Genomic DNA, 24,197 nt, shown 5'->3' with positions numbered 1-24,197 from the left:
GCGCCTCGCCCGCCCACAATACGGGCAGGCGAGGCACGGCGAGACTGAGACTGCAGTCCCCACAGGTATGCGTGCCTGCTAGCGTTGCAGGCACGACGGCACATTTGATGTAGGCGCCTTTCTCCAACAGAGACTGCCAATAATGAAAGCAGCCTCTAGAGGAAGAGTCACGCCGCAGTAGTTGGGCAGTTTTTCTGCTCGTGCCCGGGAGAGGTTGGCAGTTTAGACGTTATTGCCTCAGACCAAAGGAGGCGTACAGGCACTTTAGGAGATCGCGACTTATCATTAGGTCACAGATCTCCGCGGTCCGGTAGATGGACCGACCCGTCGTGCCGAGGACGTTGGGACCGCGGTCTACCTCTTCGTCCACATCTTCTTCATCGACGAGAGAAACGAATTGAGGACAAGGAGGGCGGAAAAAACCTCAGGACAAAGACACAAAATACTATGCTGTTATGTGTACCCTTCGGTCACGCGATCTACAAAATGGGCCAAAGTTCGGTGTTTGAAGTCGATTTGATGCTGCGAGATCAAACCGACTACCCACCCCCAGTCGGCCAAAAAAAGAAATCGGAGAGGTGGGCCAAATTACTAAAACCGTGTTCAGACTTTCTCTAATATGGCCCCATCGCGAATCGCCCTTCTAGCGATCTCAAACAACAGATACGTATTGTGAAAGCCACTTTATGTTGCCAAATCTCCACTAGCTATCGAAATAAGGGAAAACGTCGATCGAAATTTAGGGGGCGGGGCGCGAAGCCGTGCGGCTCGTTGAAGCGCCGCTTACAAGGCAATACTTACAGATGTGACGAGAAAATACGGTTTCCGACGTGATGTGAACCTCCGTTCTTGACGTTTTGAAGGAAACGTCCCGCAACAGTGTTTTACGGGGCTTCGCATGAGCTAAAACGCATTGACAAAGTTACTCGATGCATCTTAACTCCGAAAAGAGCGTCGTACCTTTGATTTTCAGACGTTTTTCGGTAGTGGATCGCTGACACGTGTCGCACAAAGGGTCAAGGGAAACACGTGATCGGGTAATTGTTGCTGGGCTTATTGATTCTCGGCCAACGGTGCAGGCGTAGATAATCAATAGGGGCACTATATGCAAGACGTTCTGCTGCACATAATCTCATTTCTGGCTAGTAAAGAGAACCACTTTTAGTTTGGCGAACTTCAAATGGGGAAACGTTGACCACAAAGCTTTCGACCGCAGAAAAGAGCTGCAAAAACAAGACAGAAAACAAAAATAGACAGACGCAGTCCAGAGTTCGTTGGCACGAAGTTAGAAGAACCTGCTAGTGCGGTGCACCGAGAATGACGCAGTGCTTTCGATTTGGAGGCTTTCCTTCAAACGTGCCTTTTACAGCACGCTTAGAACGATGACGATCAGGCACCTTTTCATACGCTGTTGACAGGATCAGCAGTGCCTCCTTGGCCTTCAAGCGCCCACTAGCACTCTCATGAATCAGTTTCGAACACAGATTCATCTCTGAGGAACGATCACTCAATTTAGCCAATTGTCGACGGTGCTGTCCCTGGACGGGACCCAAACCGGTAAAAAGCTCAATCAGCGTAACTCCCAGGCTGTACACGTCGCTCATCGGTGTGCTGCTAGCCGCTGTGCCGTCAAAACGTGGTTGCCGCTCTGGGGCGAGATACGGAGGACTTAGTGGACCCACCGAGACGGAATTCAGCAAATGCGCCGCGCCGAGATCTCCCAATTTAGCTTTCATGCTCTCCGTGACCAGCACATTTGTAGATCGGATGTCACCATGAATGTATGGTCTGGGATTGAGCTGATGAAGATATTTGATGGCTGACGTGATTTCAATTGAAATAGACAGCTGCTCGTTGATTGTCAAGTACGCTTTTGATTTGTTAGCAGCATCAATAACTTCGGCAAGTGATCCCTCTAGAAGCTCAGCAACGATTTGAAAGGGAGAATTAGGATTCATAATTGCTCCACAAACGGTCATGATGTTGGGATGGTGCATACGACTGCAGACAAGGACTTCGTGTCTGAACTGCGGAATCATTCGAGGAGTCGTAATCAGCTCATGAAATCGCTTCACGGCAACCGGTACGCCGTGCCACTTGCCAATGCAAACGTCTAATAACAAATGCAACTAGTACTAGTCTCATCATTAGCCGTGAGAACAATACCTGCATAGGCTCCTGCTCCAATTTTCTCGTCAGTCAATTGCAGATGATCGGGATTGATGGTAAGAACGCTCACGAACTGGTCGAACTCTCGTTGCAATTCACCCTGAGCGGCTTCAAGCGTTTCGATCTTGCTCCGACTTCCAGCAAGGGAGCCTTCGAGTTCTTGAATTCTGGTTTCCTGTGTTTCGAGTCTTGCTCTACCAAAAAGCCGTCGTTACAGATACATGTAACGATATTACTGTCTTTCATACCCAAGAAATCTTTTTCTCTGTTCTAAAGCGTCAATGCGAGTTTGCTTGATCTGCAGTTCTTTCTCCTGCCCATGCGTATCCTGACTGTTCGCCGAAGAGGAGCCTTCGAAACAAGCGATAACAATCAATTCGCAGTTCTTGTAAGCTAACCTTTGCCGCAGTCATTACCTCTTGAACGTGAGAGATCCTTGTGAATTTGAGAGAACGTGGGCCTCTCTTCAGGCTCAATCTTCCAGCCTATGCAAAAACAAAATAAATAAATCATCTGAAGCGCTTTACAGAGAACGTACACGACAACATTACAGAACGCAAGCCTTCGCAATTTATCTTGGGTTGCCCCTGAAGACATGTAGATCCGGATATAATGTAAGGGGCAACGGTCTTATCTAGCAAATGACGATAAGGTACAGCCCCGCGTGATGCAATTTCCCAAATCAAAATTCCAAAAGCTAAAGCAGCAGAACACCGTAAGTGTTCATCGAAAGAAAATCAAAACTTACACCAGACATCCGACTTCTTGCTAAATTCTCCATTTGATATAGTCTCTGGGGCAGTCCACCTTACCGGAACTTTATATGTCTTTGAAACTCGACAAATTAGTTTCTCTCCAACTCTGGTTAAGGCACTCGCCCCACCTAGCCCTGATAGTTTGGTCAAATTCTTCTCTCCGACAAGGCACGAACGAGCTGCTAGATTTCTAAATACATGGACGTTACATTTCATTTAATTAAATTCAATCACTGATCTTGCCTGTGCACCAAGTTCTGTTCTCCTAAATACGCCATGCCTGATGCTATTTGACTTGCAATAAATAGCATGTCTGCTTCTTTCACGTTGCAACCGCTTGGACCCTGCAAATAGTCAAGCAGGCTACCGTGGGACATAAATTCAAAAACGCTGTAGCTGGAATTGTCGGTGGTGGTGCAGACTCCAAGACATTTTACAATATTCTTGTGCTCAAGTTTTGACATGAGCTGGCATTCTTTTCTTAATTTTCTCTAAAACGCTTTTATTAAAATACAACGTATGTCACAAGACACAAAGTATTTTACGTACTCGTGTAGACAGCTTGAGAGCCAATGAGACGGGAGCGTCGCCGTCAATCCCAAACCCTTTACGCACATTCTTCTTTTTGCCAAACGCGGTTTGATGCAGCACTACGATGTCCATTCCTGAAAAATTCGGCAGACGGTTGACAGAACTATGCAATCTGTGTTCAGTTGGATTGAATTTCTTCAGCGGAAACTCCAACGGTGCAATGAGGTCGTCGTTGGGGCGAGAATAATGAGTAACCAGCTCAGACAGCAATTTGAAGCCTGTCTCATGCAAGAGCCACATTCCGTAGCGGCGAATAACACGGTAATGAATCACGTTCCCGCGGTGCTTTATCGTCAGGGAAAGAGATTTCGGTTCCCTTGAACTCCGGCGAATCAAGTACGTACCGTCAGGCTCGACAGATAGAAGATCCTCCGCTTCCTCACGCGCTAACGATGCGTGATACCACGGTTCGGCGTTTGAGCTGTCGTCATTAGCAGGAAGATCTTCGATTTCACTGTCGCTGAAGATTGGATCTTCAGATTCTGACACGGAGGTTGAGCCTGGTCTTTGAAAAAAGTACTCTTTCGGCTCCATTGCAGTCCTGGCCTGAAGAGGAAGTTTTTGTTGACGGACAGACAGACAGACAGAACGTGTTTACCCGACAACTTGACTCCACCCTTGAGTACCCCCTAATGCGCGCACGTGACAACTAGCTCAATTTTCGCAATTAATTCAATTTTCCGACTAAATCTATTATTTTAATTTTTTGACACAGCAATCGCCGAAGAAAAACTTATCTAGAATAATGCTAATAGTTAGCAATCAAAACAATGTTTGCCCACATAATTTGAAATTTGAAAATGTAAAGATAAAGCGCGAAGTCTGAAATCTACCTTACCCCATGACTCATTTAGGTCACTTAGTTCATAGAACTTCTCTAAACAACATTCTAATGGTTTGCATCAGCTGTACCAGTAAATCCACAAAGGAATGGAGTACGCAACCCGGTCTCTACCTAGGCTTATGGTACAATGGTCCAAAATCACGTTTGCCCCTATCTACAATACTGCTGATCCAAGCCATAGAATGTAGAATAATTGTAGACAAGAACACGCGTGCAGAAAAACATTGAGCATATGTGCACAAGACTAGTCTACCAATTCAATTGTAAGTTAAACCAATAGGACAAACCTAAAACCGACGCAATTTTTTTGTCATTGGGTAGCTCGTTCGTCACCTTATGTTTTCGATACGACAATTGCTAGTTTGGGAGAAAGATAAACACCTCAAAAACGCAGCAAGACAGACTATATCACTTACCAACAATAATGCCAATAATCGCCAACACCACAACAATCAAAATAATCCACATCTGAAACGGAGAGAGAAAGAGAAGAATAAAAATTATGCCAACGCTTTTTTCTTCTTCTCTCTTTTGACCTTGACGTTCTTCCACCACATCTTTCGCTTCAACTTGACAGCGCTGCTTTCAAACTGAGCGGCACCATACTGCAAAGCCTCTGGTCGTCGACCCCACGAAGCAAAAACACAATCACGAGGAACGTCCTCTTACTCTATGAATAATTGCTACGCTCACCTGCTCTGTCGTCGAGTTCATTGAGCTTCTCGTCTCGCTCGAGAACCTTGTCAATGTTCTGCTTCATGATATCGACGACCTAGAGAAGACAGCAGCGAATGAATGAGAATAAACTTCATTTAAGAAGGGAGGGAGAGACCCCTCTTCGAACAATTCGTTCATTCTCGCACGTCGGAACGGTATGAGTACACGAACTACGAAGTGGGCCCCCCCAGGGGAGGCTAGCTTAGGTAATCACGTATGAGAGCACGCCGGATACGCTACGTCATTCATTCGAAAAGGATGCGAAGACGAGGCTACGGCGGCGCGCACGTCGTTGCTTCGAAACGGGGAAAAGAGATAACTTCGTTTTCGAGGGGGGCGATATCGTCGCGGCGGGCAACGACGCGTTGTGACGTCTCGCTCTCTCTCCTTCGACTCTCACCTCGTCCACCTGGGCTTGGGTCTGCTGGAGACGCTTCGATGACCTAAGGAAAGACGCTCGCGATCACAAGAGAAGGGAGAGGGTGATGTGAGCGATGCGAGCGGCTCGATCGCTCGCGTCGGCGAACGAACGATCGATTACGTACATTTTGACGACTTTGACGACGAGAAGAGAGTAGCAGACGCTTCCTTCGTTTCTTTCTGAGCGATGTTGATTCCAACGTTAACGTGCGTTAAACAAAGGAGGTTTGCAGCAGAACATGTAAACGATCGAAATGATAATAAATTGTCCAAGACTCTCAAGAATTCATAATTTAGGCAAAGATTATAAGAACTAAATGCGCCATTAAAGACAAGGACAGACACGTCTCATCAGTACAGTGCATCCTCTTGATTGACTAGTCATTAATTTATTAATAATCATGAAACATTATGTCAATATTGAGGATGAACTGTACAGGATGAAAACCCACTTACCAACAATGATGGTCACAACTGCTACCATAACCACGCCAAAAACAATCCAGATCTGCAGAAAAAAAACTGCTCCCTATAACGATAACTCTCGATCTCACGCACGACCTTAAAATTTTTCCACCATTTCTTCCTTTCAAGAGCTCTTGCTGTCTTACTCAGCTCAGCAGCTCCATACTCAAGTCTCTCTGTAGCAATGCCAAAAGACAATATCTATATAAATTTATTCCATTCTCCTCGTCGACTCGACCTTACTAGCGCCTTCCTCGAGCTTTTCGAGGTTCTCGCCTCTGTCTATAATCCGTATCATATTGCCCTTCATTATATCCACCGCCTTTTAGAAACATTAGGTAGCTAACTAAGCTTGTCTACTGTCAGTGTTTGTCACACCTCATCCACATTTGCCTGTGTCTGCTGGAGTGCCTTTGAAGACCTAGATCTGAGTGCGAATACAGCCGGTCAATGCGTCGAGTTCTCACATTGTCGTTGTGGAATACAATAGATCGACGGACGTCACTGTTACGTCAGTCTCTACCCGTACAACCGGACTAAAAAAATTTAGTTCAGTTGCTTTGTTACAGAGATGTTAGCAGTTAGGTTATCTCTGTGAGTAATTATAATTCTGTCATAATTAGAGTCAAAGCTCTTATCAGACAATTTTTGATCGCATCATGCCGACCAGCAGACTATCTATCTATCTATCTATCTATCTATCACGTGATTTCGTAAAATATGTCGCCACGTTGGACGGCTCTGCGAAAGGTTGCCATCGAAGGCAACATCGGTCGGCGAACTTAGAATTACAAATCGTCTCCGGCTACGTCAACGAAATTTAGGTGCGGGAAAGTCGACGCTGCTTCGCTTGATGAAGCAAAAGTCGATTGATCGTCTGAGTTTGGACATAGTACCAGAACCCCTAGCTAAGTGGCAGCAGATAGGAAAGGGCTCGGTACGAAAACAGGGTCAGCTAGCAGTAGGATCGATCTACTTTCTTAGAATTTGTTGGATAAGTTTTACAAGGATCCCATCAGATGGGCCTACACTTTTCAGGTATTTACACTAAAGCATCAGCTAACGGACTGCTTACCTCTTCGATTGCGCAGACGTATGCGTGCATCAGTCGAATAAGGGCGCAGATAACGGCTTCCACTTCTCATCTCGAAGGGCAAATGAATCCAGCTCTGTTCTTTGAGAGATCTGTGTACAGTGACAGGTTTAAAATGACTATTGCAGATAACCATGTATTGTACTTACTTGTGTTAGACTGTGCTTTGCCCTGAATTCTTATCAGGCTGGATTCTTGTCCGAAATGGAATGGAATCTCTACTGTGACTGGCACACGTTCATTGTCGAAACGCTGGCAGGCCTCAACCTTGACGGGATTATCTATTTAAGAACTAATCCCAAAGTAAGATCTATTGATAGTAATCCTACCTACCTTTGGCTGTATCTTACAATTAGATATGCTTTTCAAGATTGCAAAAGAGAAGTCGGCCTGAGGTGTGTAGAGAGTCCTACTGTAGCACTGATTCTTTACCTACACTTTGACCAGGAGAAGACGGTTGAATTGAGCTATCTGCAGAACTTGCATCAGAAGCACGAAAATTGGCTTAATAGCACTGAAAATGATCCCTCGTAAGAAAAAATTATACTAAGGGGGATTATTGTATGGCCTGTCTACTAGAGTGCCGCAAATTCTCAAACGGTTTCCTGTACTTGTTCTGGACGGAAATGAAGATTTTGAAAACTTTCCAGAAAAGCAAGAAGAAATGTTGAAAGAGGTAACGCTATGCGTTCTAATCTAAACAGAGTCTAAAATTTTCAATTATGCAGATAATACAATTCCTTGCAAAGGGCTAATCAACATTCACCTTCTACATCAAAGCACTGCTGATTATTTTTCTCGCTAAATACGTCTTAGATGTGACTCAATGCTGCATGCGCGAATAGAGCTAATATTTTGATTATATCATACGCAGACACATAAGACATGGCAATGCAATGAAAAGGGTTAATGAAGATCAGGGGGGTGTGATAAACTAACGCACGTCCTCACTGCCTGCCTGACAGAGTGCCTGTCCTGTCTATGGATTCTACTAGTACTGTGCAAAATTGGAGAGCTGTGCGACGAGTTGCCGTCGAAGGCAACATCGGTATGCGCAAAGAAATAGAATAGAGTCGTGGTGAGGGATTCGAGCTCGCAGGTTCCGGAAAGTCTACTCTTCTCCGCCTACTAAAGGAACGATCAGGCGATTGTCTCACTGTAGACATCGTACCCGAACCCCTATCTGAATGGCTAGGAAGTGACTCGGTTATTAGAATCCGAGTAGCGAACTATAGGGTTGAATGTATCTACTGTAAGTTAGACGGCATCAACTGGTAAAGAAAACTTACTGGAAATGTTCTACGAAAATCCTACTCGATGGGCATATACGTTTCAGGTCAGAACTAAGGAGCTCGCTATTATGTACATATTTAATTAATGCTTATATCTAATTAATTAATTAATTAATTAATTTCTGGTTATGCAGAATTACGCTTGCCTTAGTCGCGTGAGAGCACAGATCGAAGCTCCTACATCTCACCTTGAAGGACAATTAAATCCAGCTCTGCTCTTCGAGCGATCAATATACAGCGACAGGTGAGATTATCTAGACTAATGAATGACAATTGTATATGCTCTCCGTGCCCAGAGTTTGTTTCGGTTTGAATTCGTACCAGGCTGGATTCTTATCCGACATGGAGTGGCGTCTCTACTGCGACTGGCTCACGTTCATCACTGAAAAGTTGCCTGGCCTAAAACTTGATGGAATCATTTATCTGAGAACTGATCCCAAGGTGAGCCAATTGAAACGTAATACGCTATGATCTAGTCCCAGTGTTTTAGGTGTGCTTTTCGAGATTGCGCCAGCGAAGTAGACCTGAAGTGGGCGTGAAAAGTGCACACCCTTAGCACGGTCTTACCTCTTCTCGCCTGCAGGAACGGGCAATTGAATTGAGCTACCTGCAGAGTTTGCACGAGAAGCACGAAAACTGGCTTGCGAGTACGGAAAATGATCCCTTGTAAGAAAAGAGTTACATCGTATAAAAGAGATTACTGTTGACTGACCGTTAGTGTGCCACAAGCATTCAAACGGTTTCCTGTCATCGTTCTGGACGGAAACGAAGATTTTGAACACTTGCCAGAAAAACAAGAAGAAATTTTAATGACGGTGAGCTTCATTTCTCGACACGCAATTTACATTCTGACCGTCTCGATTAGCTATTGAAATTTCTCTCAAAGAGCTAATTGATTTGCCCTTTCTACGCCATTTTTTTAAGCGAACGCTTTAATCTGCGTACAGCTTAGCTTTGCGTGCACGTCAATACAACAAATAGAAAAAAAATCTAATCAGACATCTCAAGGGCAAACGTAATGTCGACTTGTAGTCTCGAGTTACAGCTCACCGTGGTGGTGTTTCACGTCATCGAGCTCTGATAATAATTGCTCCGTTTCCCTATCTCTCCGCTCTGATAATACCTGCTCCATTTTCGCTTCTCTCAACTCGTGCATCCTGTATGGCAACAAGGCAAGATCGAGAAGCCCGCCCGTCAACTCCAAGTGATCAACGTAGCCTTTCTCCTCCTTGTCAAGCTCGTCAAAAAACTAAGTCAAAAGCATAGGAGTAGCTATAGGAGAAAAAGGAGCACGACATACCCGATGAGCAAACTTCTCCGTACCATATAAGCCATCCTACACAGAGTACGCAGCATCAGATACCGAAACTCAGCATAGACTCTCTTACTTTGCGCGTGTACGCTTCGACGAAATTCTCCCTGGTCAATTTTCTCTTGTCGGCCAAATCTTCAACAAGACGTCTGTAAAGAAACGAGTCAACTAAGGTCTTCCTTGTGCAGTCATTAGCTTCTGACTCGATTTGGTCGGCGTTAAGCAGGGCGTATTCATAATCGTACGTGTTGACGGGTTCTGCTGGTTCCAATACGAGAGCCATTTCTTTTAGTTGATCGCGGGTCAACGCACGCACGATAGCCTCCGTCGTGTAGCCGTCGCCATCCGGATCGAGAATGGAGAAAACCTATAAATTGGAGACGTCAAATATTGAGAGGGAGGGGGGAGGGGAAGGCATAACTGAGGCAACCTCGTGAAGTCTTTCAAAAGATCTCGTTCGTCCCGGCTCAGGCATAAATTCCCATATCTGAAGGTAGAATATGATATCAAGATTTCAAAAGAACGACAGCAGACCTCAACAAGACTATCGTAGAGATCGGATAATTTGGCTTTGCCTTCGTCATCTTTACCTCTCAGAAATGACTCTCTATCACAAACAGACGTGTCCGGATCAATAATAAAATCTCTTTTGCTACTGTACCTCATTGCCTCGATGTCCATATTTCCCATACTCATCAGCCCACTACCATTGAACTTCCATACAACGTAATAGTCGCTCAACGGAATGTAGCTAGGATTCGAGCAATCGCCGCCGCCAACGTCTTCCCTAAACGACTGGATTCGTCTGAACAGAATCGCCACGGCCAAATTATGAGTCCCATACGAACGAACTTGATGCCAATAGCCTTTGAGAGAGAAAAAATATAGATAGATGTATCGTCAATATCAGATGACTTTCACCTCCAGGAAGAAACAGACAATCGCCAGGATGGAGTGTAAACTTGGAGTACCTGACATTGGCTATTTTCGGAAACAGCTTCATGTTAACCTTATCGACGTTGATTACAGATCGACCGCCAATTTCGAACTCCGACTCCTCCATCTTATAGATGCTGTCAATGTAGTCGGGATGAATCATAATCCACTCCTTCGTTCCGTTGTGAAGGCAATTGATCGCGTGATAGGCGTCGCGATGGAGAACGCTCGACGTTCCGCCGCCGCTAATCCAAAGGTTGATCTCCTGAAGCGAATCGCGCAGGGAGCCGCAGCTCATACACGGCAGAACGTCGACTTCGTGGTACATGGAGTCGGGAAGTTCGGTGATCGCGTACACGTTGTCCGAGTGATAGCGGGATATGAAATGTTTGAGCGTGTCGCGTCCGATGCCGACGTCGCCGCGCGGCGTGTGCCAGTCGACTTCTGCTTTCGTTTCGAGGCGGATTTCGACGTCGCCGTAGCGGCTTGCGATGTAGTCGTCGGTCCATTTTGTGAATGCCGGCGAGTGGGTTGCTGCCGAGCGAAAGATGAGCGGCGTGCCCGTGCGAACGTAGTCGTTCCAGAACGTTTTGGGGTCTACGGGCGTCGTCGCTTCGTCGATCGGAACGTCCGGTTCGCGGTGAGCGCCGAGCGGCTGCAGGTGTCCGGTTAGGTCGGCGGAGGCGCCGATGGGAAGCAGAAAAACGAGGGAAAACTGCACGAGTAAGCCAATGACCGGCATGATAGAGATTGCGCACTTCACCTCAGACGTCACTAATGCTATGAATCCAATACGTGCAGATAAAAACAGAAAACAGAACAAAATAAGAAATTGTATGCGTCGCCAGAGCGAAGCTACGCACTCTCCTTTTATGCTAAATGGGCTCCATGTGACTGACTAGTGCTCGAACGAAATGAAGAGTACAATTGATTTCGTCCTTTATTGCTTCTGTATTCCAAGAGCGAATTGTGCTTGATCGGAACGTCTTTTCAGAGTGTCGGTTTTTCACGTGAATTTCCGTCGCCTAAGAAAAGACACCGACAGATGAAGCGCAGACTGATTGCCGAATTCAATGCTATACCTTTGACTCTTGACATCCCCAAAGTGTCTGAGCACTCTCTAGCTCTTCCTCGCGGCTAACACAAACTTCGTGGTCTTCAAATACGTACATTTTCCTCTTGCTTCTTCGATGATAATCAAGAAGGTAGCCTTCTGGAAGTTCCGGCAAGTTCAGGCAGTTTCCAAGAACCTTCACCTTGCTGCAATACTCTTGAATAAGAACTTTGTCTTCGTCGTCTTCTGCCTGCGACGATAAGGTCTCGGCTACAAAAAGTAGACTGAATATGGAAAGTTTATCTTAGTATATAGTGGCACCTATTCGAATGAAAAATCGACAGTCACAGGAAAGATCTGGCATGAGAATGTCAACTCTGAAGTCGGGCTGCATCCTGTAGCACAAATAGCCGGGACCGGCTTTCATCACACCATCACCATCGGTTTGGCACATCTTTAGCACAGGATAATGCTTAGCAAAGCGAGAATAAGTCTCTTCAGCGGAACTATTAGCCGGAGGAATGACGACGATTAGCCGTCGTAGATTGTAGGATGGCGTAACGATAGTAAGATCGTGGCGAACGTAACTATGACATTCCGAGCAACGTTGAAGGAAGCGCTCAAGACGGGAGCAAATTGATAATAGTCCAGGACGAAATTCTATTCGCCAGGGCATAGGTGGCTCAGCAAACGATGTTTTGCTAATAGAGTCTGCACAAAACGTCTATAAATTCTAGTTGCTTAGTGATTAATATGCTAACCTTGTCCTTCTGGATGGATCCAATGACACCTTCCCAAGTGAAACCAAGCGTCGACGCAAAGGTCGTTCAAAGAAACACTGTACTTCTTTTCTGTTATCACATCGTCGAGGTACTGTTGTACTTCGCGCTGCATATCTTCCGTACCTCTCAGTCTCCCGCCAACTCTTACCTGTAAATAACAAGGAACGACGAGTCTCTTTAGAGTCTACAAGATTAGATAACCTTTTGACATTCTTCATCAGAGTAACTCAGACGACAGCCAAATTTGGCGCTTGCGCGTCTCCAGATGTAGTGGGGCAGAGCCTTTCCTTCTACAACTTTGGTCACTATAGCTGAGCGACGTTGGCGCACATCGTCACGGTGATCTGGATTCCTCAAATAGTATCGTTTTCTCTTCACCTGGAAGCATATAACGAGGTGCCGTACAGATGCTTCAGAAAGAGTGGGTGCCTTACAACTGTGTTTGAGAAAATTTTAAATGCTTTTGCTACGGATTGTTCCGTGCCTTTAACGTAAAATACTTGATTTTCGTCGTCGAAGTCGATGGAAGCTCCCGATTCCTCTTTTATTCTCTGAAGTCGGCTGAATCCTCTACCTAACACATAACCTATGAAGTCAGGTGGAACTGCTATCTTTTTCTCCACCACGTTATGCTCTCTTCTTCTTGCAAGAAGAAAAACTGAGCGATGATGAAACTTTACCGATATTTTTCTACCTCATCAATCGACTTTTGAGCTTTTGCCGCAGAGAAACGATTTTTTCGCACAGTTCAAAACAGCTGTTCTTTATACTTTGCGTTATGGACTCTTGTAGTCGATCGCTAAATTCAGTTTCTTTCACCTCAAAGACGAGATTCCTTATCTTCGCTTAGAGGAACTTATTGTGGATATGTGTGCTACTCATTACTACATGTTTACCTTGTTTTCTAATGCTGCAATCTTCAAAAAAACTGCATTACAACACTAGAAATATTGTCTCCGTTAATTGCTCTTACTTTTTCCTCAACTTCGCTGATTGTCCCAGTAGCATGATCAACCAATGCGAAAACCGCCGATGTCGAACGTCGTCTACATCGTATATAGGGTGCTCGAACGTTATTTCTATCCATAAGAGACGGCTTCTTGCCCCCACGTCGTTCTCCTAAAAGTAATACGTTGCGAATAGGTGGAAAGGAGCCAAGAAAAAAAGACAAAGATCGAATTTCTGAAGGCAGGAGGTCTCCCAAATGTCTGAAGAACAGCAACTGATGCTTTATGTTAGAAAAGGAAAGGAGTACACTCAAAGCCATTCCACCAGGAACAAGTAGTACCAGCGTTTTCGACTCGGTAATAAACTGCTGCACAGCAACAGTGCTCTTCGTAGAAGTTTTTGATGTGCTAGTGAGTGCCACCTTGATCTTGTCCCACGTATCCCGCTTGTTAGCGACATCAATGGGACCATTCAGTTCTATCCGAATCAACACTTTACGACGAATAATAAGACTGTAAGATCTTGAGTCGCGCCGAGACGTTGCTGCTCGCGTAAAAGCAGAGGCTCGCGTGTGTAGGTCTATATCCGAGGCTGTCGCACCCCACGCGCGAGCGAGGGATTGAACAATGCGTTTCCGCACTGTGAGTGCGACATCCCCTGAAATCGAAAGCTCTTCGACGACCTTCGGGTCCATATACAACCGAAACGTTCTTTCTTTGAAAGTATCACGTAGGCTAAGAGCACTCGATACTTCATCTTGCTGTGGTTTTACTCGTGAGAATAAATACTTGAACCTCGCGCGAGGCACAGAGCAAACGGCAATGTCGAATTGATCGAAATTGATGAATCCTCTTTCGCAAAGGATATCTACTGCGTCAGGACTTGAAATAGTTTTTACCAGTGGCAGCGACGCAGAGCCGGAGTCGTTTTTCTGCTGCGTCATGCTACGATAGCAATATATAGCGTACTTGCTTCCTTGGGCGGAAAGGCTCTACCTCCCACGATTTTTTATCAAAACGAGGATGTTGATGCACACCGAAGAGATCAGAACAAGTTGCACAGTTTTGAGGCGAGAGAACAAGCGACACAGTTTTGAGGCGAGACCAAGATAGGAGAGAATGATTGCAGGCAACTTCGACGTCTTCTCCGTCTGTTTCACAAGGCATGCATCTACACAAAGTTACACCAAGAAATTCATACCATTATCAGTGTTGGTTTCTTTTTAACTTCTAGATACATGCTTACTTGCCTAAAGACTGACAATGCAATCAATTTCTATTAGACAATCGTTGCAATAGACGGTGTCGCAACAACGGGACCATTCGACGTGAAAGACCAGACAACAGCGCCTTCGTTCATAAAATCCAGAGCCAAAACATTGTTATTCGTAGAACCGATGAAGACGACTCCCAAGTCCGCCTTGGGCGACGACACGATTTCACCGCCGACGCGTCGTCGCCACAAGACGTCCCCGTCGCTTGCACGCAGAGCCACGACGTCGCCACTGCTCGTTCCAACGCATACATAATCTACGTCAACAACAAGTGGCGACGAAACAATCTCGCCCTCGTCGACGTGAACGCGCCAAACTTTTCGTCCAGTCGCCAACCGAACGGCGACGACGTCCCCGCCACTAGTACCAAAGAAACCGACGCTGGAATTGGCGTCAATAGCTACGGACGAATCGACGGCGTCGTGACCCGTCTCGTAGCTCCATAGAATCGCGCCGTCGTCGGCTGCCAACGCGTAGACAGCCCCGTCTTGGGCGCCAACGACAATATACCGTTTCTCGTCCTCGACCAAACGCGGCGACGACCAAACGCCGGCGCCGATCGCTCGCGACCAAATCACGGAACCGTCTCGTCGTCGCAGAGCAAAAATCGACGCCGACGAACCTTCGTCCATCGTGCCGACATAGACAGCGTCGTCAGTTACGGCGGCCGACGACCAGATTTCCGCTCCGCCGAGATCGACGGAATATACGAGACTGCCGTCGGTCGCGGAGAGAGCGTAGAAGCGACCGTCTAACGAGCCGCAATAAAGAGTCCCGTCGTCGAGACGAGGCGACGCCGTCACTCCGTCGCCCGTTTTGTATTTCCACTTGAGCGCCCCATTTCGAGTAGACAGCGCGTAGATGAACGCGTCTTCAGCGCCGAAGTAAACCGTTTCGCCGTCGGAACTGACGACACACGTCGAACCGAGATCGCTGGTCGTGCGAAATTTCCACCGAACCGCACCGTCGACGGCACTCAAGGCGTACATGAAACCGTCATCGGAGCCAATGAAAACTATAGATTCGCCGTCGGCAATAGCAGCGTTTTGACTACCTTCGTTATCTTCGTCCAGCACGGCAGCGTAGTAGGCATCGTCCTCGGGAAATCGAAACTTACCCTCGAGTCCATCGATTTGCTCCCGATCCGCTTTCGTCACGACCGTCTCGAGCGCCATGTAATTCGTGTTGATGTGAACGCGATCGGCCGAGCGCGGAATAACGACGACACCGGAGTCGATGGCCCAGCGCAGAACGACTTGGGGAATCGACGCGTCGCGTTCGACGGCGACGTGCGCCAGCGTCGTCCGATCACTGAGAACGGGATTATAGTCGACGACGCCTCCGTTGACCCACGCCGTTCCCAACGTCGAGTAGCCCATGTAGACGATGTCGTGTCGCTCGCAGAATTGTCGAACGAGACGATCCTGAAAGTAAGGATCGAACCAGTTCTGCACCGCCGAGACGGGCACGTCGTCCGACGTCAAATCGACGAGCTCCTCGAGAAGAGCGACGTCGAAGTTGCTCACGCCGATGCTGCGCGCGACGCCGTCGCGTTGGAGCTGCTCCAGGGCCTTCCAGCTCTCTTGCCACGTTCCTTTCGGCTCGCCGGGGCGACAGCGAAGTCGCGCTTCGGCGTCGTAGCCGTCGCAGTCAATCGCGTGGATGAGAAGCAGGTCGACGTAGTCGGTGCGAAGATCGGTTAGTGATTGAGCGAACGATTTCATGGTCGATTCGTAGCCTAAGTGACGTGGATGAATTTTGGTGACGAGGAAGAGCGACGAGCGGTCGACGCCGCTTTCGGCTATTGCTCGACCGACGGTTGTCTCGTCGTAAGCCTGAGCGCTGTCGATCAACCTATAGATACGACGAGTTAGCCACAGTCTACTGAACACTCAAACTGGGGGCCCCCAAAGACGCTAGGAGTCGAAAAACGCGGCCAAAAGGTCAAAAATCGCATCCTTTCGACTTATAAAACCTTTTTAAAAAAGTAAAAAACTCGACACCCGATATCAAACCACACAGAAGACGGTGCTATGGAGGTTTATCCGATATCAGAATGCCTTGCTCTCGTCATTGCTAGGAAGGCAATCCATGCCCTTGTCAAGTGAGGAAATTGACCAGCCACCGGGCTATAAATGGTCACACCTTGGGGAGAGTTACCTGCTCCCTTCTATCCTAGCTCTGAGAACTCTGATTGTTGATGCACGAGCTGGGTATTTATACTCGAGAGGGCGGGGCCTCGTTCGTACCGCAGCTTTACAGCACGAAAACGAGCGTCGTTTCGAATCGGGAATTAGTGCTAATCGGTCGCGAATACAATTCTTCGATCGTTTCGAGCAAAATTTCGCCGCGATTCGCTGTCTATACGCGAAAAAACGGTGAAGAGAGGAGGAGCTAGCAGAGTATGACATAATTGCATGACATCATTGTCTTATGCAAGAGGATACGCAACACGACTGAATACGCTTCGAAACGCGTTCTACGACGAGCAAAAGCACGGAATTAGGTCACGAAGTAATCCTACGCTATTCTGGACTCGTACGGTCGCTCTTTCAACGCGAAAAAGCGAACGTACGGTGCGCCATCTCTTGTGACGCCAGCGTGCTTCGTCAGCAAAAGTTCTGTCAGCTCTTTCGAACGTCGAAAACGCTACACGGGCCGATTATTCGAAACGAGAGCGGGCGCGGGGAGGGAGTTCTCGCTGAATCTTCGCCTATAGCGACGCAACAATCGCGACATTGATTCATTTTTGAGCGAGTACGTTATCGGTTCGTGAGAATGCGTCGTAGTTACACGTCTATGTGTGTGCGTGAAAATCAGACCTGTAGCCAACTTTGACAGCATGCTTCACTGCTTCGGCGAGTTCGTCGCCAAATAGACCTGCAGTACCGAAACCCAGAGCAGGCACTAACAGAGAAATCATCTAAATCTTCTAAGAGGAAATGTCTCTCCCCGTCCTACTTTTGTATCCAGTCGCCAGGACGAAGTCGTCTGGCTTCTCTATCGGTAGAACAAGTAGATTCCGAGGAACGTTGGTAAACAACCGGGAGAGCGGCAACGACGCTTCGATCTGATTCCGACAGGAAATTTCCGCCGATTCCATTTTCACTCTCCCATTGAAATACTCGATCGTTCTCCCGACTTCAAAGTCTTCGTTAATGCCGGCATCTTGCATGCCATCTTCGTAGTTGAACGTCGAAAACCAAATATTAAACGCCATATTCGGATTGCCGTGACTTCGAACGTGATGAAACCAATACTGGGGTATATAAAGCGTGTCGCCGGCGCGCAGAACGACTTTCCCATAGGCGGCTTCGACGAAACGAGGATACTTCGTCAAATCGACGGCATCCGGCTCGATAGGCGATATAGCCGAATGAACGAGAAACTCGTCGCCGTACATAAGATCGTACGCCGTGCTATTGAACAAGAGAATCGTTTTCGTCCCGGAAAACACCGTAATCAGATTCTCGTAGCCGTCGTGATGAAGACTCGAGCTCGTATTGCCGCTGCTCATCAGAAACGTCGTGCTCGAGAGCCCGTCGACGAATTCGCCGCATCGAAGGCACTCGGGCGCGACGACGTCGTCGAGCAGACGCGTGCCGGCGCACGGCGAGTCGAGATAGAGCGACTCGGTCTCGAAGCGCTCGAGAAAGTCGTCGAAGAGCATGACCCTGATATAATTGTTAATATATATATATATATATATGTATGTATGTATTATGTTAATATATAAATATATACCTTTGGAGAGGATAGGAGATGTTCGTGTACGCCTTGTTCGGCTCGACGCGAAAGTGTGTCGTCGAACCGTACGCCTGTCGCATGTAGGTGACGTTGGGCCAGCGTTTCGTCGCCGGCCACGCGTTCGCTACGCCGCGCATGACGAGAGGTCGTTGACGACGCACGTAGTCGCGATAGAAAGCGCTACTCGACGGCCAGGTCGTCGTTTCGTCGATTGTCAGTGTCGGAGGTCTTTGCTCGCCGACGGGCTTCATGTGACCGTTCATCCATTGGCAGTCACCTTTCTTGTGGCACGTTCTCTCCTCCACCTCGTCGTCGACAAATCCGGCTGCGTCCACTCCTCCTGGGAAAGACGATCCCCATTTCTCGGGCAGCGTTGCCTTGATGAGCACGATCGCGCGACTCGGATCTTCGAGGAGGTGCCAGAAAACGGGCGGATTTACGAGAGCGAAAACGACGACGGCGCAGGCGATTCCGCAGGCGGCGCTGAATAGAATCCACGCGCACTTGCCCAAGCGAGAGACGTCGTCGGTCGTCGACGAGTCGTCAGCGATTTCGTCGCGACTCCAGAGGATTCGCGGCTCCCGAGGCTCGCTTTCTGCTGTCGTGCGTCGCTGGCGAGCACCACTCATGTCCAGCTAAAGCACGCGGGTAGGAGTGCCTTGGTGAACTGCCTTGGTGCTTCCATCCGCCGCATCCGCATCAGCTGTAACTCAACTCATACTGGTTTGTCACAGGAGATTTGATTTACAGCCCCAGAGAATTTCCTGCGGAACTACTGTGTTGGTTTTACTCTACCTCCCGTATTCCAGGAAACTCCGTTGACCATGATTTTCATCATTCTTCCAATCGGTCTCCTTATCCGAGCCATTCGCAGTTGCTGTGGCGCTGACGACGACGAATTGCGCGCTGAGGCGGCGGCTCGCAGGCGCGCTCAAGCGCAGGCTCAAGCGCGCGCTCGCGCGGGTCGCGGCGGACCCCAGTACCAGAGACTCTCTAACACTCCGGGCGCGGTCAACGCTCAGGGATTCAGAGTGAACGCGAATCGTCCTCCGCCTCGTGTTCAAAAGGACTCGCCCCATCCCCCGCCCTACAACGAAGCGGTCATGCCACAGGTGGCAGCGGTCAATCAGTGACAAACCGAAACGGATTTTGAAAAAGGAACTTTTAAAAGTCGCGTAGGTAAACTGCTTCGCTTTTTCGTACCTGTCCTGCTTTCGCACTCTTTCTTGTTGCTGCTCGCTTGCTTCAGAAGAAAAAAATAGGCTGTGATAGGGCTGAATCAGTAGAATAGAAATAGAAAATTTTTAGACAATCTACAGTATGCATACCGTATCAATAAAGAGTCTCTCACTGTGCTGTCCACGAATTAAAGATGACGACGGCAAGGTCAAGTTCCATGCAAAAAACACTGCCTGTTATTAATATATAGCAAGCAACAGGGGAAGTAAACTCTTAAGTATTTCGTAGATGTAGGCAAATCAGAATCATCGTTGACAACAACTAGACGCAACTCTTACGGATAAAACTCACGTTCTGGACGCCACTTTACGACGCAATTACTCCTCGTTCAGCTTCTCCACCTCGTCGATGTCGTCGGTGCGCAGCTCCTTAATCTTCTTTCCGAAATGATCCTCAATTTTTCTCAGGTTTTCGCGCGAACGTCTGCCGTCGACGAAATTGATCGCCAAGCCCGACTTGCCGAACCGGCCCGTTCGACCGATTCGATGCAGATAAGTTTCAAAGTCGGGCTGACGATAGATGTCCACCGGGATGTCAAAATTGACGACGACCGTCACCTGCTCGACGTCGATGCCGCGCGCGCAGACGTTCGTCGTGATGAGCAGCTTCTCTTTGCCCTCGCGAAAACGATTGAGGATCGTCGCACGATCTTCGACGGTCAACTCGCCGGTGAGAAGAGCGACGGCGTGCCCGTCCTTTTTCATTTTCTCGCACAAGGCGGAGGCCGACTTTCTAGTCTAGAATAGAGAAAACAAAAAACTGACGCATTCGCTTTCTATAGCCTATCTAACTATGCCAGAAGCAAAGGGAAGTCCCTGTCTAGCTTCCAATGTGGGGACGCGGTAGGTAAACGATTTATCGGTCATTTTTTTCCTTACGTGGCAGAAAACCATTGCCTGGCCTATCGTAACGACTCCGTAGATGTTAGACAAGGCCAAGAATTTGTCCTCTTCGTTCTGACAGTTGGTGTAATATTGCCGAATGTTGTCGAGCGTCTCGTCTTCTTTCTTTAGACGAATTATGATGGGGTCGGGTATGACTTTCTTTGCAAACGACATCACGTCGTCGCTGTACGTTGCCGAGAAAAGCATCATCTGGCAGTCAGGCTTCAACAGTCTGCGCGCGAGAGAGAAAACCGTCTTGAATCTTAGAATTTTTTTCGTTTCGGCTTTTTACCTTTGAACTCGAACAGATTGATCTTGAAAATTTTGCACGTTGATCATGATGTCGGCTTCGTCTAGGACGAAAACCCGAATTCTCTTCGGATCCAGACACCGTCGCCTCGTCAGAAAATCGAGAACGGTTCCCGGCGTTCCGACAACTATTTGCTCGGCTACCATCTGCCCCCTTTCAACTAAAAACCAACCTATTGCTCGACAGTCAGTCAAAGAAGCGATGTTTATTTACCTTTATTTCCTTTGATTGCAAACATAATCTTAATTTCAGGTATAAATTTGGCCATTTTGGAGATGACTTCTCCAGTCTGCATAGCCAATTCGTAAGTGGGCGATAAGATCAGGACCTAAAAGAGGATCAAATTCCCACTGACAAGTCGTCTTCTCAATGAAACATTTACTTGAGGCCACTTATTCGTCTTGTCGACTCGATTAAGAAGCGCCAAAACAAATGCCGCAGTTTTGCCTGTGCCAGACTGAGATTGAGCGATCATATTACATGGACTGCGCAGAAACGAAAAAAAAAAAGAAAAGAAGCTCTAGAAGGAAGAACGAGTCCGAGATAAGAACTCACGGATCGGCCATCAAGGCAGGTAGAGCCGTCTCCTGAATCTTCGACGGCGTATTGAATCCCATTCCGTAGATGCCGTCGAGAAGTTCCCTCGACCTTGAAAAGAAAAAAAACGCCTTACACACGCCAACTGAGAAAAAACACCATCTCTCACAGTCTAAGCTGTTCAAAGGACTTGACGCTGTAGAGAGGCGAATTGGGATCCTTCTGTTGGACTTCAACCGACACTTTCGCCTTCACCAATCCATCGTGCAACACTTTATTCAAAAGAGACGCTTCGGCGGCAGTCGTCGGCTTGTCTAAGAATAGCCCAATGTCTTTGTTAGTCCACTCTAGAGTTGGCAGTCCTTCGACCTCCTTCTTCTTCTCCCTCTGGGCCTTTATAGCCTGTGTCGCCTTCGTCGTCCCAATCGCCGGCGCTCGGTTGAGTCACCTCTCCCGTCTTAGGCGCCGTTCTGGGAGCTCCCAGTTGGACTCCCTTTATCTGGAGAAACGGGACCCCGCCGCGCGTCGACGGCGAATCGACAGGAGTTTGTGACTTACACCGGCGGCAAGACTCTTTTCCTGATCGTCGACTGCTTTGGACCAATCCGAAGAGGCCATTTTACCTGGACTACGAGTCTGCGTGGCGCACGTGGTGCGGAAAAAACACGCCCCTTCTTTTTTTGGAGCAAAAGATACATGCATTTATTGATTGCAGTTGAAGAGGAGAAAGTCAAAGAGCCGAGTGAGATATCGAGTTGTTAAAATGTACACTACTTCTTTTTGGTGGACAGCGGCTCGCCAATGGATTTGCCACGAAGCTTCACACCTACGTTCAGAAAAATAGAGAATATCATCTACTACAATCCTCTTTGTTTCTACTCACCCAGAACGCGTTCCAATTTGGACATTATCTGCTGATTGGGAATAGCTCTGCCCGCCTCGTAATCATTCACGACATTCGGCTTCTCATTGATTTTCTATAAGGTTAACGAAAAAAAGGCGCTGACTGAGAAACGTGTACAAGTTTGTATATTTATTACGGTGGCAAGCTCTTTCTGACTCAGCTTCTTTTCACCTCGAGCTTTCATGATGGCGCGTCCAACGTCCAAAGGAACGCGATCATCTTAGACAATAATACCCCATAACCAAAGCTATGCTACAAAGTCTGTTTCGGTCACAAATACGAACAGTGTCTTTCTTACAGTACAGTTCTTTCGTTCTCGCAATTAGATCTATGTGTATAAATATTGCCTTACGATGAAGCTCTTCCGTTTCGCGATCGAGCTTGGCCGTATCTCTCGCAGACGATTTCTGCTTGTTTGTCGCCGCGTTGACTGAAATCTCTGCAATTAGACGCTTCTCTTCTCTATCGATAGTTCGCTTACACTTTTTGCTCGTTTCTATTTCCGCTCCCTGACGCTGAGCCGCGTTCACCGCCTAGAGGAAGTCTAAAACGCGCGTACGCGCCTCGAAACGCTCGAGATACTTTAGCAGAGCGTGTCTGCGAGGCAGTAGGAGCTTTCTTTCTCAAATACGTCACCGTATCCCAGTCCGTTTCAGCCATGAATCGCTGTGAAATTGCCAAAAGGATACGCAATCTTTCTCTCGTTGATATTTCGCTTCCTTAGCGTGCACTGCTTCCTCTCGGCGTATCCAAGCGACAAGCGCATGAGCAGTTGCGTCGAATCTCTCAACTAAACACGCACACGGCGTACAGAAGCGTCGGACGAATTGTTTACGCTAAGCCACCTGTGCTGGACGTCCTCCTCCTAACGCGCAGTGTCGAAAAGTCGATTCTACGAAGGCGTTTCCTCTCGCTAGCGCGATGGGATGCGGCGCATCACATCTAGCCAAATCGGAGCCGATCAGCGCCGAATTATTAACGAAACAAGGCTTTCCAATCGGTGCGTTGACGTTTCTCTCCTCTCCGAGACTCAGAGAAGACTGTAGCGTACGTTTTTATCCGCCGTTTGCCCTGGGGAGACACTCTCTGATACTGATATCGAGGGTTCTCGACTCCTACTCACACAGAAAGTCGTAGCCAAGATCTTATGCCCTTACTGTTAGCCTCGTGCATTTATCGGTCAATGACTTTAGTGAGAGCCCTACGAATGTAATCAAGCCTTACTTACTTACTTGGGAGGCATGCATTCCATTGACGCATCTTTCTTATTCTCTTTCCTCCCCCAGTTGAATCTTCCGCCGCCATCGCCGCTAGGGAAGGAGTCCACCGATCGAGTCCAGAGCCGCAAGACGACAACGGACTTCCTGCGTCGAATGGGGAGAGCGACGCTGCGAAAGAACGTCTCAAGGCAGACTTACGCAAAGTAGTGTGATAGTAATTGGATCCTGCACTGCCGTGTATCTAAAAATCGTTGTCTTTCACTTCTAAGGCGAAACAATTTCAAAAGAACTTCATATTTGATAGTGAGACGAACAACGGTTCTCTGCTTCCTCGGCGACCTCAAGTCGAGAATCCTCTCGTGAAATCTCGAATGTATGATTGAATAGCTATCGGTTGCATTGGCGTACCTTTTGCACTCTCTTGTTTCTAGTCAAGCGTCTGATTCCCAGATAGACTTTTTTAAAAAACTGGATCAGAAAATTGAGCAGGTTTGCTAGCCAATCGCTGCATAAATAGCAGCCAACGGCTGGGTTTGTTTTACATTCCTAGGGGCCAGACTACATTTCTACGGAAAGTGACCACGCTGAAGTAGATGAGAAAATTTAGACTACAGTAGTTGTGCTATATAGTATTTATTTATTACGAATAAATCTTGTAATTATGTTACCTGGTGGATGATCTGCATCGTCGTTGTCTGGGCTTTG

The 24,197-nt window shown here is 47.5% G+C and overlaps 11 protein-coding genes across 21 annotated transcripts; 3 read left to right on the top strand and 8 right to left on the bottom strand.

The window, feature by feature from the left end:
* Positions 1–1,159: 1,159 nt before the first annotated feature.
* Positions 1,160–4,373, bottom strand: LOC136196748 (tyrosine-protein kinase ABL2-like). Of its 4 annotated transcripts, none has more exons than XM_065986367.1 (9): positions 3,474–4,373; positions 3,168–3,415; positions 2,918–3,114; positions 2,708–2,866; positions 2,568–2,654; positions 2,418–2,520; positions 2,167–2,363; positions 1,296–2,113; positions 1,160–1,223 (listed from the first exon to the last, which is right to left on the bottom strand). In XM_065986367.1, the coding sequence occupies exons 1-8, from the start codon at positions 4,047–4,049 to the stop codon at positions 1,299–1,301; spliced, it is 2,382 nt and encodes a 793-aa protein (XP_065842439.1). In that variant the 5' UTR covers positions 4,050–4,373; the 3' UTR covers positions 1,160–1,223; positions 1,296–1,298. The 4 variants fall into 4 exon arrangements, with proteins under 4 accessions (XP_065842439.1, XP_065842438.1, XP_065842437.1 ...); XM_065986366.1 differs by having other exon boundaries at positions 1,160–2,113; positions 3,474–4,061; positions 4,114–4,373; XM_065986365.1 differs by having other exon boundaries at positions 1,160–2,113.
* Positions 4,374–4,571: 198 nt separating this feature from the next.
* Positions 4,572–5,761, bottom strand: LOC136196760 (vesicle-associated membrane protein 3-like). Its single transcript, XM_065986385.1, has 6 exons — positions 5,622–5,761; positions 5,477–5,519; positions 5,053–5,131; positions 4,896–4,975; positions 4,776–4,827; positions 4,572–4,716 (listed from the first exon to the last, which is right to left on the bottom strand). Coding segments are annotated over exons 1-6 (279 nt in total). The 5' UTR covers positions 5,624–5,761; the 3' UTR covers positions 4,572–4,693.
* LOC136196759 (vesicle-associated membrane protein 2-like) lies at positions 5,678–7,113 on the bottom strand. 2 transcript variants are annotated; one of them, XM_065986383.1, is made up of 7 exons: positions 7,037–7,112; positions 6,429–6,497; positions 6,340–6,382; positions 6,205–6,283; positions 6,058–6,137; positions 5,953–6,004; positions 5,678–5,809 (listed from the first exon to the last, which is right to left on the bottom strand). In XM_065986383.1, coding segments are annotated over exons 2-7 (276 nt in total). In that variant the 5' UTR covers positions 6,431–6,497; positions 7,037–7,112; the 3' UTR covers positions 5,678–5,789. The 2 variants fall into 2 exon arrangements, with proteins under 2 accessions (XP_065842455.1, XP_065842454.1); XM_065986382.1 differs by having other exon boundaries at positions 5,770–6,004; positions 7,037–7,113.
* LOC136196757 (deoxycytidine kinase 2-like) lies at positions 6,667–7,955 on the top strand. The gene is made up of 9 exons (XM_065986380.1): positions 6,667–6,733; positions 6,786–6,898; positions 6,946–6,999; positions 7,053–7,162; positions 7,213–7,357; positions 7,411–7,449; positions 7,502–7,584; positions 7,634–7,730; positions 7,783–7,955. Exons 1-9 carry the CDS (start codon positions 6,682–6,684, stop codon positions 7,807–7,809), a joined length of 720 nt encoding a protein of 239 aa, XP_065842452.1. The 5' UTR covers positions 6,667–6,681; the 3' UTR covers positions 7,810–7,955.
* A 48-nt stretch (positions 7,956–8,003) lies between these two features.
* On the top strand, positions 8,004–9,340 carry LOC136196756 (deoxycytidine kinase 2-like). Its single transcript, XM_065986379.1, has 9 exons — positions 8,004–8,102; positions 8,154–8,260; positions 8,316–8,390; positions 8,481–8,590; positions 8,643–8,787; positions 8,837–8,875; positions 8,930–9,012; positions 9,065–9,161; positions 9,212–9,340. The coding sequence occupies exons 1-9, from the start codon at positions 8,036–8,038 to the stop codon at positions 9,236–9,238; spliced, it is 750 nt and encodes a 249-aa protein (XP_065842451.1). The 5' UTR covers positions 8,004–8,035; the 3' UTR covers positions 9,239–9,340.
* On the bottom strand, positions 9,195–11,336 carry LOC136196753 (uncharacterized). Of its 2 annotated transcripts, none has more exons than XM_065986373.1 (8): positions 10,580–11,336; positions 10,320–10,524; positions 10,193–10,265; positions 10,080–10,145; positions 9,862–10,025; positions 9,735–9,807; positions 9,647–9,682; positions 9,195–9,595 (listed from the first exon to the last, which is right to left on the bottom strand). In XM_065986373.1, the coding sequence occupies exons 1-8, from the start codon at positions 11,334–11,336 to the stop codon at positions 9,386–9,388; spliced, it is 1,584 nt and encodes a 527-aa protein (XP_065842445.1). In that variant the 3' UTR covers positions 9,195–9,385. The 2 variants fall into 2 exon arrangements, with proteins under 2 accessions (XP_065842445.1, XP_065842446.1); XM_065986374.1 differs by having other exon boundaries at positions 9,204–9,595; positions 10,089–10,145.
* A 22-nt stretch (positions 11,337–11,358) lies between these two features.
* Positions 11,359–14,451, bottom strand: LOC136196747 (uncharacterized). 4 transcript variants are annotated; one of them, XM_065986364.1, is made up of 10 exons: positions 13,404–13,525; positions 13,327–13,347; positions 13,201–13,275; positions 13,125–13,144; positions 12,865–13,069; positions 12,632–12,808; positions 12,410–12,578; positions 11,970–12,359; positions 11,677–11,918; positions 11,359–11,619 (listed from the first exon to the last, which is right to left on the bottom strand). In XM_065986364.1, exons 4-10 carry the CDS (start codon positions 13,127–13,129, stop codon positions 11,470–11,472), a joined length of 1,338 nt encoding a protein of 445 aa, XP_065842436.1. In that variant the 5' UTR covers positions 13,130–13,144; positions 13,201–13,275; positions 13,327–13,347; positions 13,404–13,525; the 3' UTR covers positions 11,359–11,469. The 4 variants fall into 4 exon arrangements, with proteins under 4 accessions (XP_065842436.1, XP_065842432.1, XP_065842434.1 ...); XM_065986360.1 differs by having other exon boundaries at positions 12,865–13,072; positions 13,125–13,270; positions 13,404–14,451; XM_065986362.1 differs by having other exon boundaries at positions 13,125–13,270; positions 13,404–14,451.
* LOC136196746 (uncharacterized) lies at positions 14,415–19,076 on the bottom strand. 3 transcript variants are annotated; one of them, XM_065986359.1, is made up of 5 exons: positions 18,396–19,076; positions 17,613–18,325; positions 17,474–17,558; positions 14,624–16,505; positions 14,415–14,548 (listed from the first exon to the last, which is right to left on the bottom strand). In XM_065986359.1, the coding sequence occupies exons 1-4, from the start codon at positions 19,025–19,027 to the stop codon at positions 14,657–14,659; spliced, it is 3,279 nt and encodes a 1,092-aa protein (XP_065842431.1). In that variant the 5' UTR covers positions 19,028–19,076; the 3' UTR covers positions 14,415–14,548; positions 14,624–14,656. The 3 variants fall into 3 exon arrangements, with proteins under 3 accessions (XP_065842431.1, XP_065842430.1, XP_065842429.1); XM_065986358.1 differs by having other exon boundaries at positions 14,427–14,548; positions 14,628–16,505; XM_065986357.1 differs by lacking the exon at positions 14,415–14,548 and having other exon boundaries at positions 14,584–16,505.
* A 605-nt stretch (positions 19,077–19,681) lies between these two features.
* LOC136196754 (ATP-dependent RNA helicase DDX19A-like) lies at positions 19,682–22,127 on the bottom strand. Its single transcript, XM_065986377.1, has 9 exons — positions 21,927–22,127; positions 21,738–21,867; positions 21,538–21,682; positions 21,387–21,479; positions 21,214–21,316; positions 21,045–21,159; positions 20,814–20,991; positions 20,516–20,753; positions 19,682–20,374 (listed from the first exon to the last, which is right to left on the bottom strand). Exons 1-9 carry the CDS (start codon positions 22,068–22,070, stop codon positions 19,955–19,957), a joined length of 1,566 nt encoding a protein of 521 aa, XP_065842449.1. The 5' UTR covers positions 22,071–22,127; the 3' UTR covers positions 19,682–19,954.
* Positions 22,128–22,138: 11 nt separating this feature from the next.
* On the bottom strand, positions 22,139–22,932 carry LOC136196925 (endothelial differentiation-related factor 1 homolog). Its single transcript, XM_065986583.1, has 5 exons — positions 22,855–22,932; positions 22,625–22,805; positions 22,409–22,491; positions 22,252–22,345; positions 22,139–22,194 (listed from the first exon to the last, which is right to left on the bottom strand). Exons 1-5 carry the CDS (start codon positions 22,930–22,932, stop codon positions 22,139–22,141), a joined length of 492 nt encoding a protein of 163 aa, XP_065842655.1.
* Positions 22,933–23,033: 101 nt separating this feature from the next.
* Positions 23,034–24,159, top strand: LOC136196758 (uncharacterized). The gene is made up of 5 exons (XM_065986381.1): positions 23,034–23,272; positions 23,559–23,695; positions 23,762–23,865; positions 23,924–23,981; positions 24,043–24,159. The coding sequence occupies exons 1-5, from the start codon at positions 23,194–23,196 to the stop codon at positions 24,097–24,099; spliced, it is 435 nt and encodes a 144-aa protein (XP_065842453.1). The 5' UTR covers positions 23,034–23,193; the 3' UTR covers positions 24,100–24,159.
* Positions 24,160–24,197: the final 38 nt, after the last annotated feature.

The sequence above is a fragment of the Oscarella lobularis genome, chromosome 16 (assembly GCF_947507565.1).
Source record: "Oscarella lobularis chromosome 16, ooOscLobu1.1, whole genome shotgun sequence".
Taxonomy (NCBI): Eukaryota; Metazoa; Porifera; class Homoscleromorpha; order Homosclerophorida; family Oscarellidae; genus Oscarella; species Oscarella lobularis.
This window is presented reverse-complemented; position numbering and strand designations above follow the sequence as displayed.

Bases quoted from the DNA above. Each gene is read 5' to 3' on its own strand.
- LOC136196758 (XM_065986381.1), top strand. From the start codon at position 23,194: ATGGGATGCGGCGCATCACATCTAGCCAAATCGGAGCCGATCAGCGCC. The intron at 23,696-23,761 runs GTAGTGTGATAG...TTCACTTCTAAG, and splicing joins TCAAGGCAGACTTACGCAAA to GCGAAACAATTTCAAAAGAA. The intron at 23,982-24,042 runs GTTTGCTAGCCA...TTACATTCCTAG, and splicing joins TGGATCAGAAAATTGAGCAG to GGGCCAGACTACATTTCTAC.
- LOC136196748 (XM_065986365.1), bottom strand. From the start codon at position 4,049: ATGGAGCCGAAAGAGTACTTTTTTCAAAGACCAGGCTCAACCTCCGTG. The intron at 2,867-2,917 runs GTAAGTTTTGAT...CTGCTGCTTTAG, and splicing joins CAAGAAGTCGGATGTCTGGT to CTTTTGGAATTTTGATTTGG. The intron at 2,655-2,707 runs GTACGTTCTCTG...GTTTTTGCATAG, and splicing joins GCGTTCTGTAATGTTGTCGT to GCTGGAAGATTGAGCCTGAA.
- LOC136196925 (XM_065986583.1), bottom strand. From the start codon at position 22,932: ATGGCTGAAACGGACTGGGATACGGTGACGTATTTGAGAAAGAAAGCT. The intron at 22,806-22,854 runs GTATCTCGAGCG...GACTTCCTCTAG, and splicing joins CGCAGACACGCTCTGCTAAA to GCGGTGAACGCGGCTCAGCG. The intron at 22,346-22,408 runs GTAATAAATATA...TTAACCTTATAG, and splicing joins GTCAGAAAGAGCTTGCCACC to AAAATCAATGAGAAGCCGAA.
- LOC136196757 (XM_065986380.1), top strand. From the start codon at position 6,682: ATGTCGCCACGTTGGACGGCTCTGCGAAAGGTTGCCATCGAAGGCAAC. The intron at 6,734-6,785 runs GTCGGCGAACTT...AACGAAATTTAG, and splicing joins TGCCATCGAAGGCAACATCG to GTGCGGGAAAGTCGACGCTG. The intron at 7,358-7,410 runs GTAAGATCTATT...TCTTACAATTAG, and splicing joins ATTTAAGAACTAATCCCAAA to ATATGCTTTTCAAGATTGCA.
- LOC136196747 (XM_065986360.1), bottom strand. From the start codon at position 14,321: ATGACGCAGCAGAAAAACGACTCCGGCTCTGCGTCGCTGCCACTGGTA. The intron at 13,271-13,326 runs GTAAACATGTAG...CTCTAAGCGAAG, and splicing joins TTGCAGCATTAGAAAACAAG to ATAAGGAATCTCGTCTTTGA. The intron at 13,073-13,124 runs GTAGAAAAATAT...TCTTCTTGCAAG, and splicing joins CTCAAAAGTCGATTGATGAG to AAGAAGAGAGCATAACGTGG.
- LOC136196756 (XM_065986379.1), top strand. From the start codon at position 8,036: ATGGATTCTACTAGTACTGTGCAAAATTGGAGAGCTGTGCGACGAGTT. The intron at 8,391-8,480 runs GTCAGAACTAAG...CTGGTTATGCAG, and splicing joins GATGGGCATATACGTTTCAG to AATTACGCTTGCCTTAGTCG. The intron at 9,013-9,064 runs GTAAGAAAAGAG...ACTGACCGTTAG, and splicing joins AGTACGGAAAATGATCCCTT to TGTGCCACAAGCATTCAAAC.
- LOC136196759 (XM_065986382.1), bottom strand. The intron at 6,138-6,204 runs GTAAGGTCGAGT...GCATTGCTACAG, and splicing joins AAAGCTCGAGGAAGGCGCTA to AGAGACTTGAGTATGGAGCT. The intron at 6,005-6,057 runs GTCGTGCGTGAG...TTTTTTCTGCAG, and splicing joins AATGGTGGAAAAATTTTAAG to ATCTGGATTGTTTTTGGCGT.
- LOC136196746 (XM_065986359.1), bottom strand. From the start codon at position 19,027: ATGAGTGGTGCTCGCCAGCGACGCACGACAGCAGAAAGCGAGCCTCGG. The intron at 18,326-18,395 runs GTATATATTTAT...CAATTATATCAG, and splicing joins ATCTCCTATCCTCTCCAAAG to GGTCATGCTCTTCGACGACT. The intron at 17,559-17,612 runs GTAGGACGGGGA...TTTCTCTGTTAG, and splicing joins CCTGGCGACTGGATACAAAA to TGCCTGCTCTGGGTTTCGGT.
- LOC136196753 (XM_065986373.1), bottom strand. From the start codon at position 11,336: ATGCCGGTCATTGGCTTACTCGTGCAGTTTTCCCTCGTTTTTCTGCTT. The intron at 10,525-10,579 runs GTGAAAGTCATC...TCTCTCTCAAAG, and splicing joins TTGTCTGTTTCTTCCTGGAG to GCTATTGGCATCAAGTTCGT. The intron at 9,596-9,646 runs GTATGTCGTGCT...CTTTTGACTTAG, and splicing joins CGGAGAAGTTTGCTCATCGG to TTTTTTGACGAGCTTGACAA.
- LOC136196760 (XM_065986385.1), bottom strand. The intron at 5,132-5,476 runs GTGAGAGTCGAA...TGTCTTCTCTAG, and splicing joins CCCAAGCCCAGGTGGACGAG to GTCGTCGATATCATGAAGCA. The intron at 4,828-4,895 runs GTCAAAAGAGAG...TCTCCGTTTCAG, and splicing joins TGTGGTGGAAGAACGTCAAG to ATGTGGATTATTTTGATTGT.
- LOC136196754 (XM_065986377.1), bottom strand. From the start codon at position 22,070: ATGCATGTATCTTTTGCTCCAAAAAAAGAAGGGGCGTGTTTTTTCCGC. The intron at 21,868-21,926 runs GTAAGTCACAAA...CCGTTTCTCCAG, and splicing joins AAAAGAGTCTTGCCGCCGGT to ATAAAGGGAGTCCAACTGGG. The intron at 21,317-21,386 runs GTGAGTTCTTAT...GTTTCTGCGCAG, and splicing joins CCTGCCTTGATGGCCGATCC to TCCATGTAATATGATCGCTC.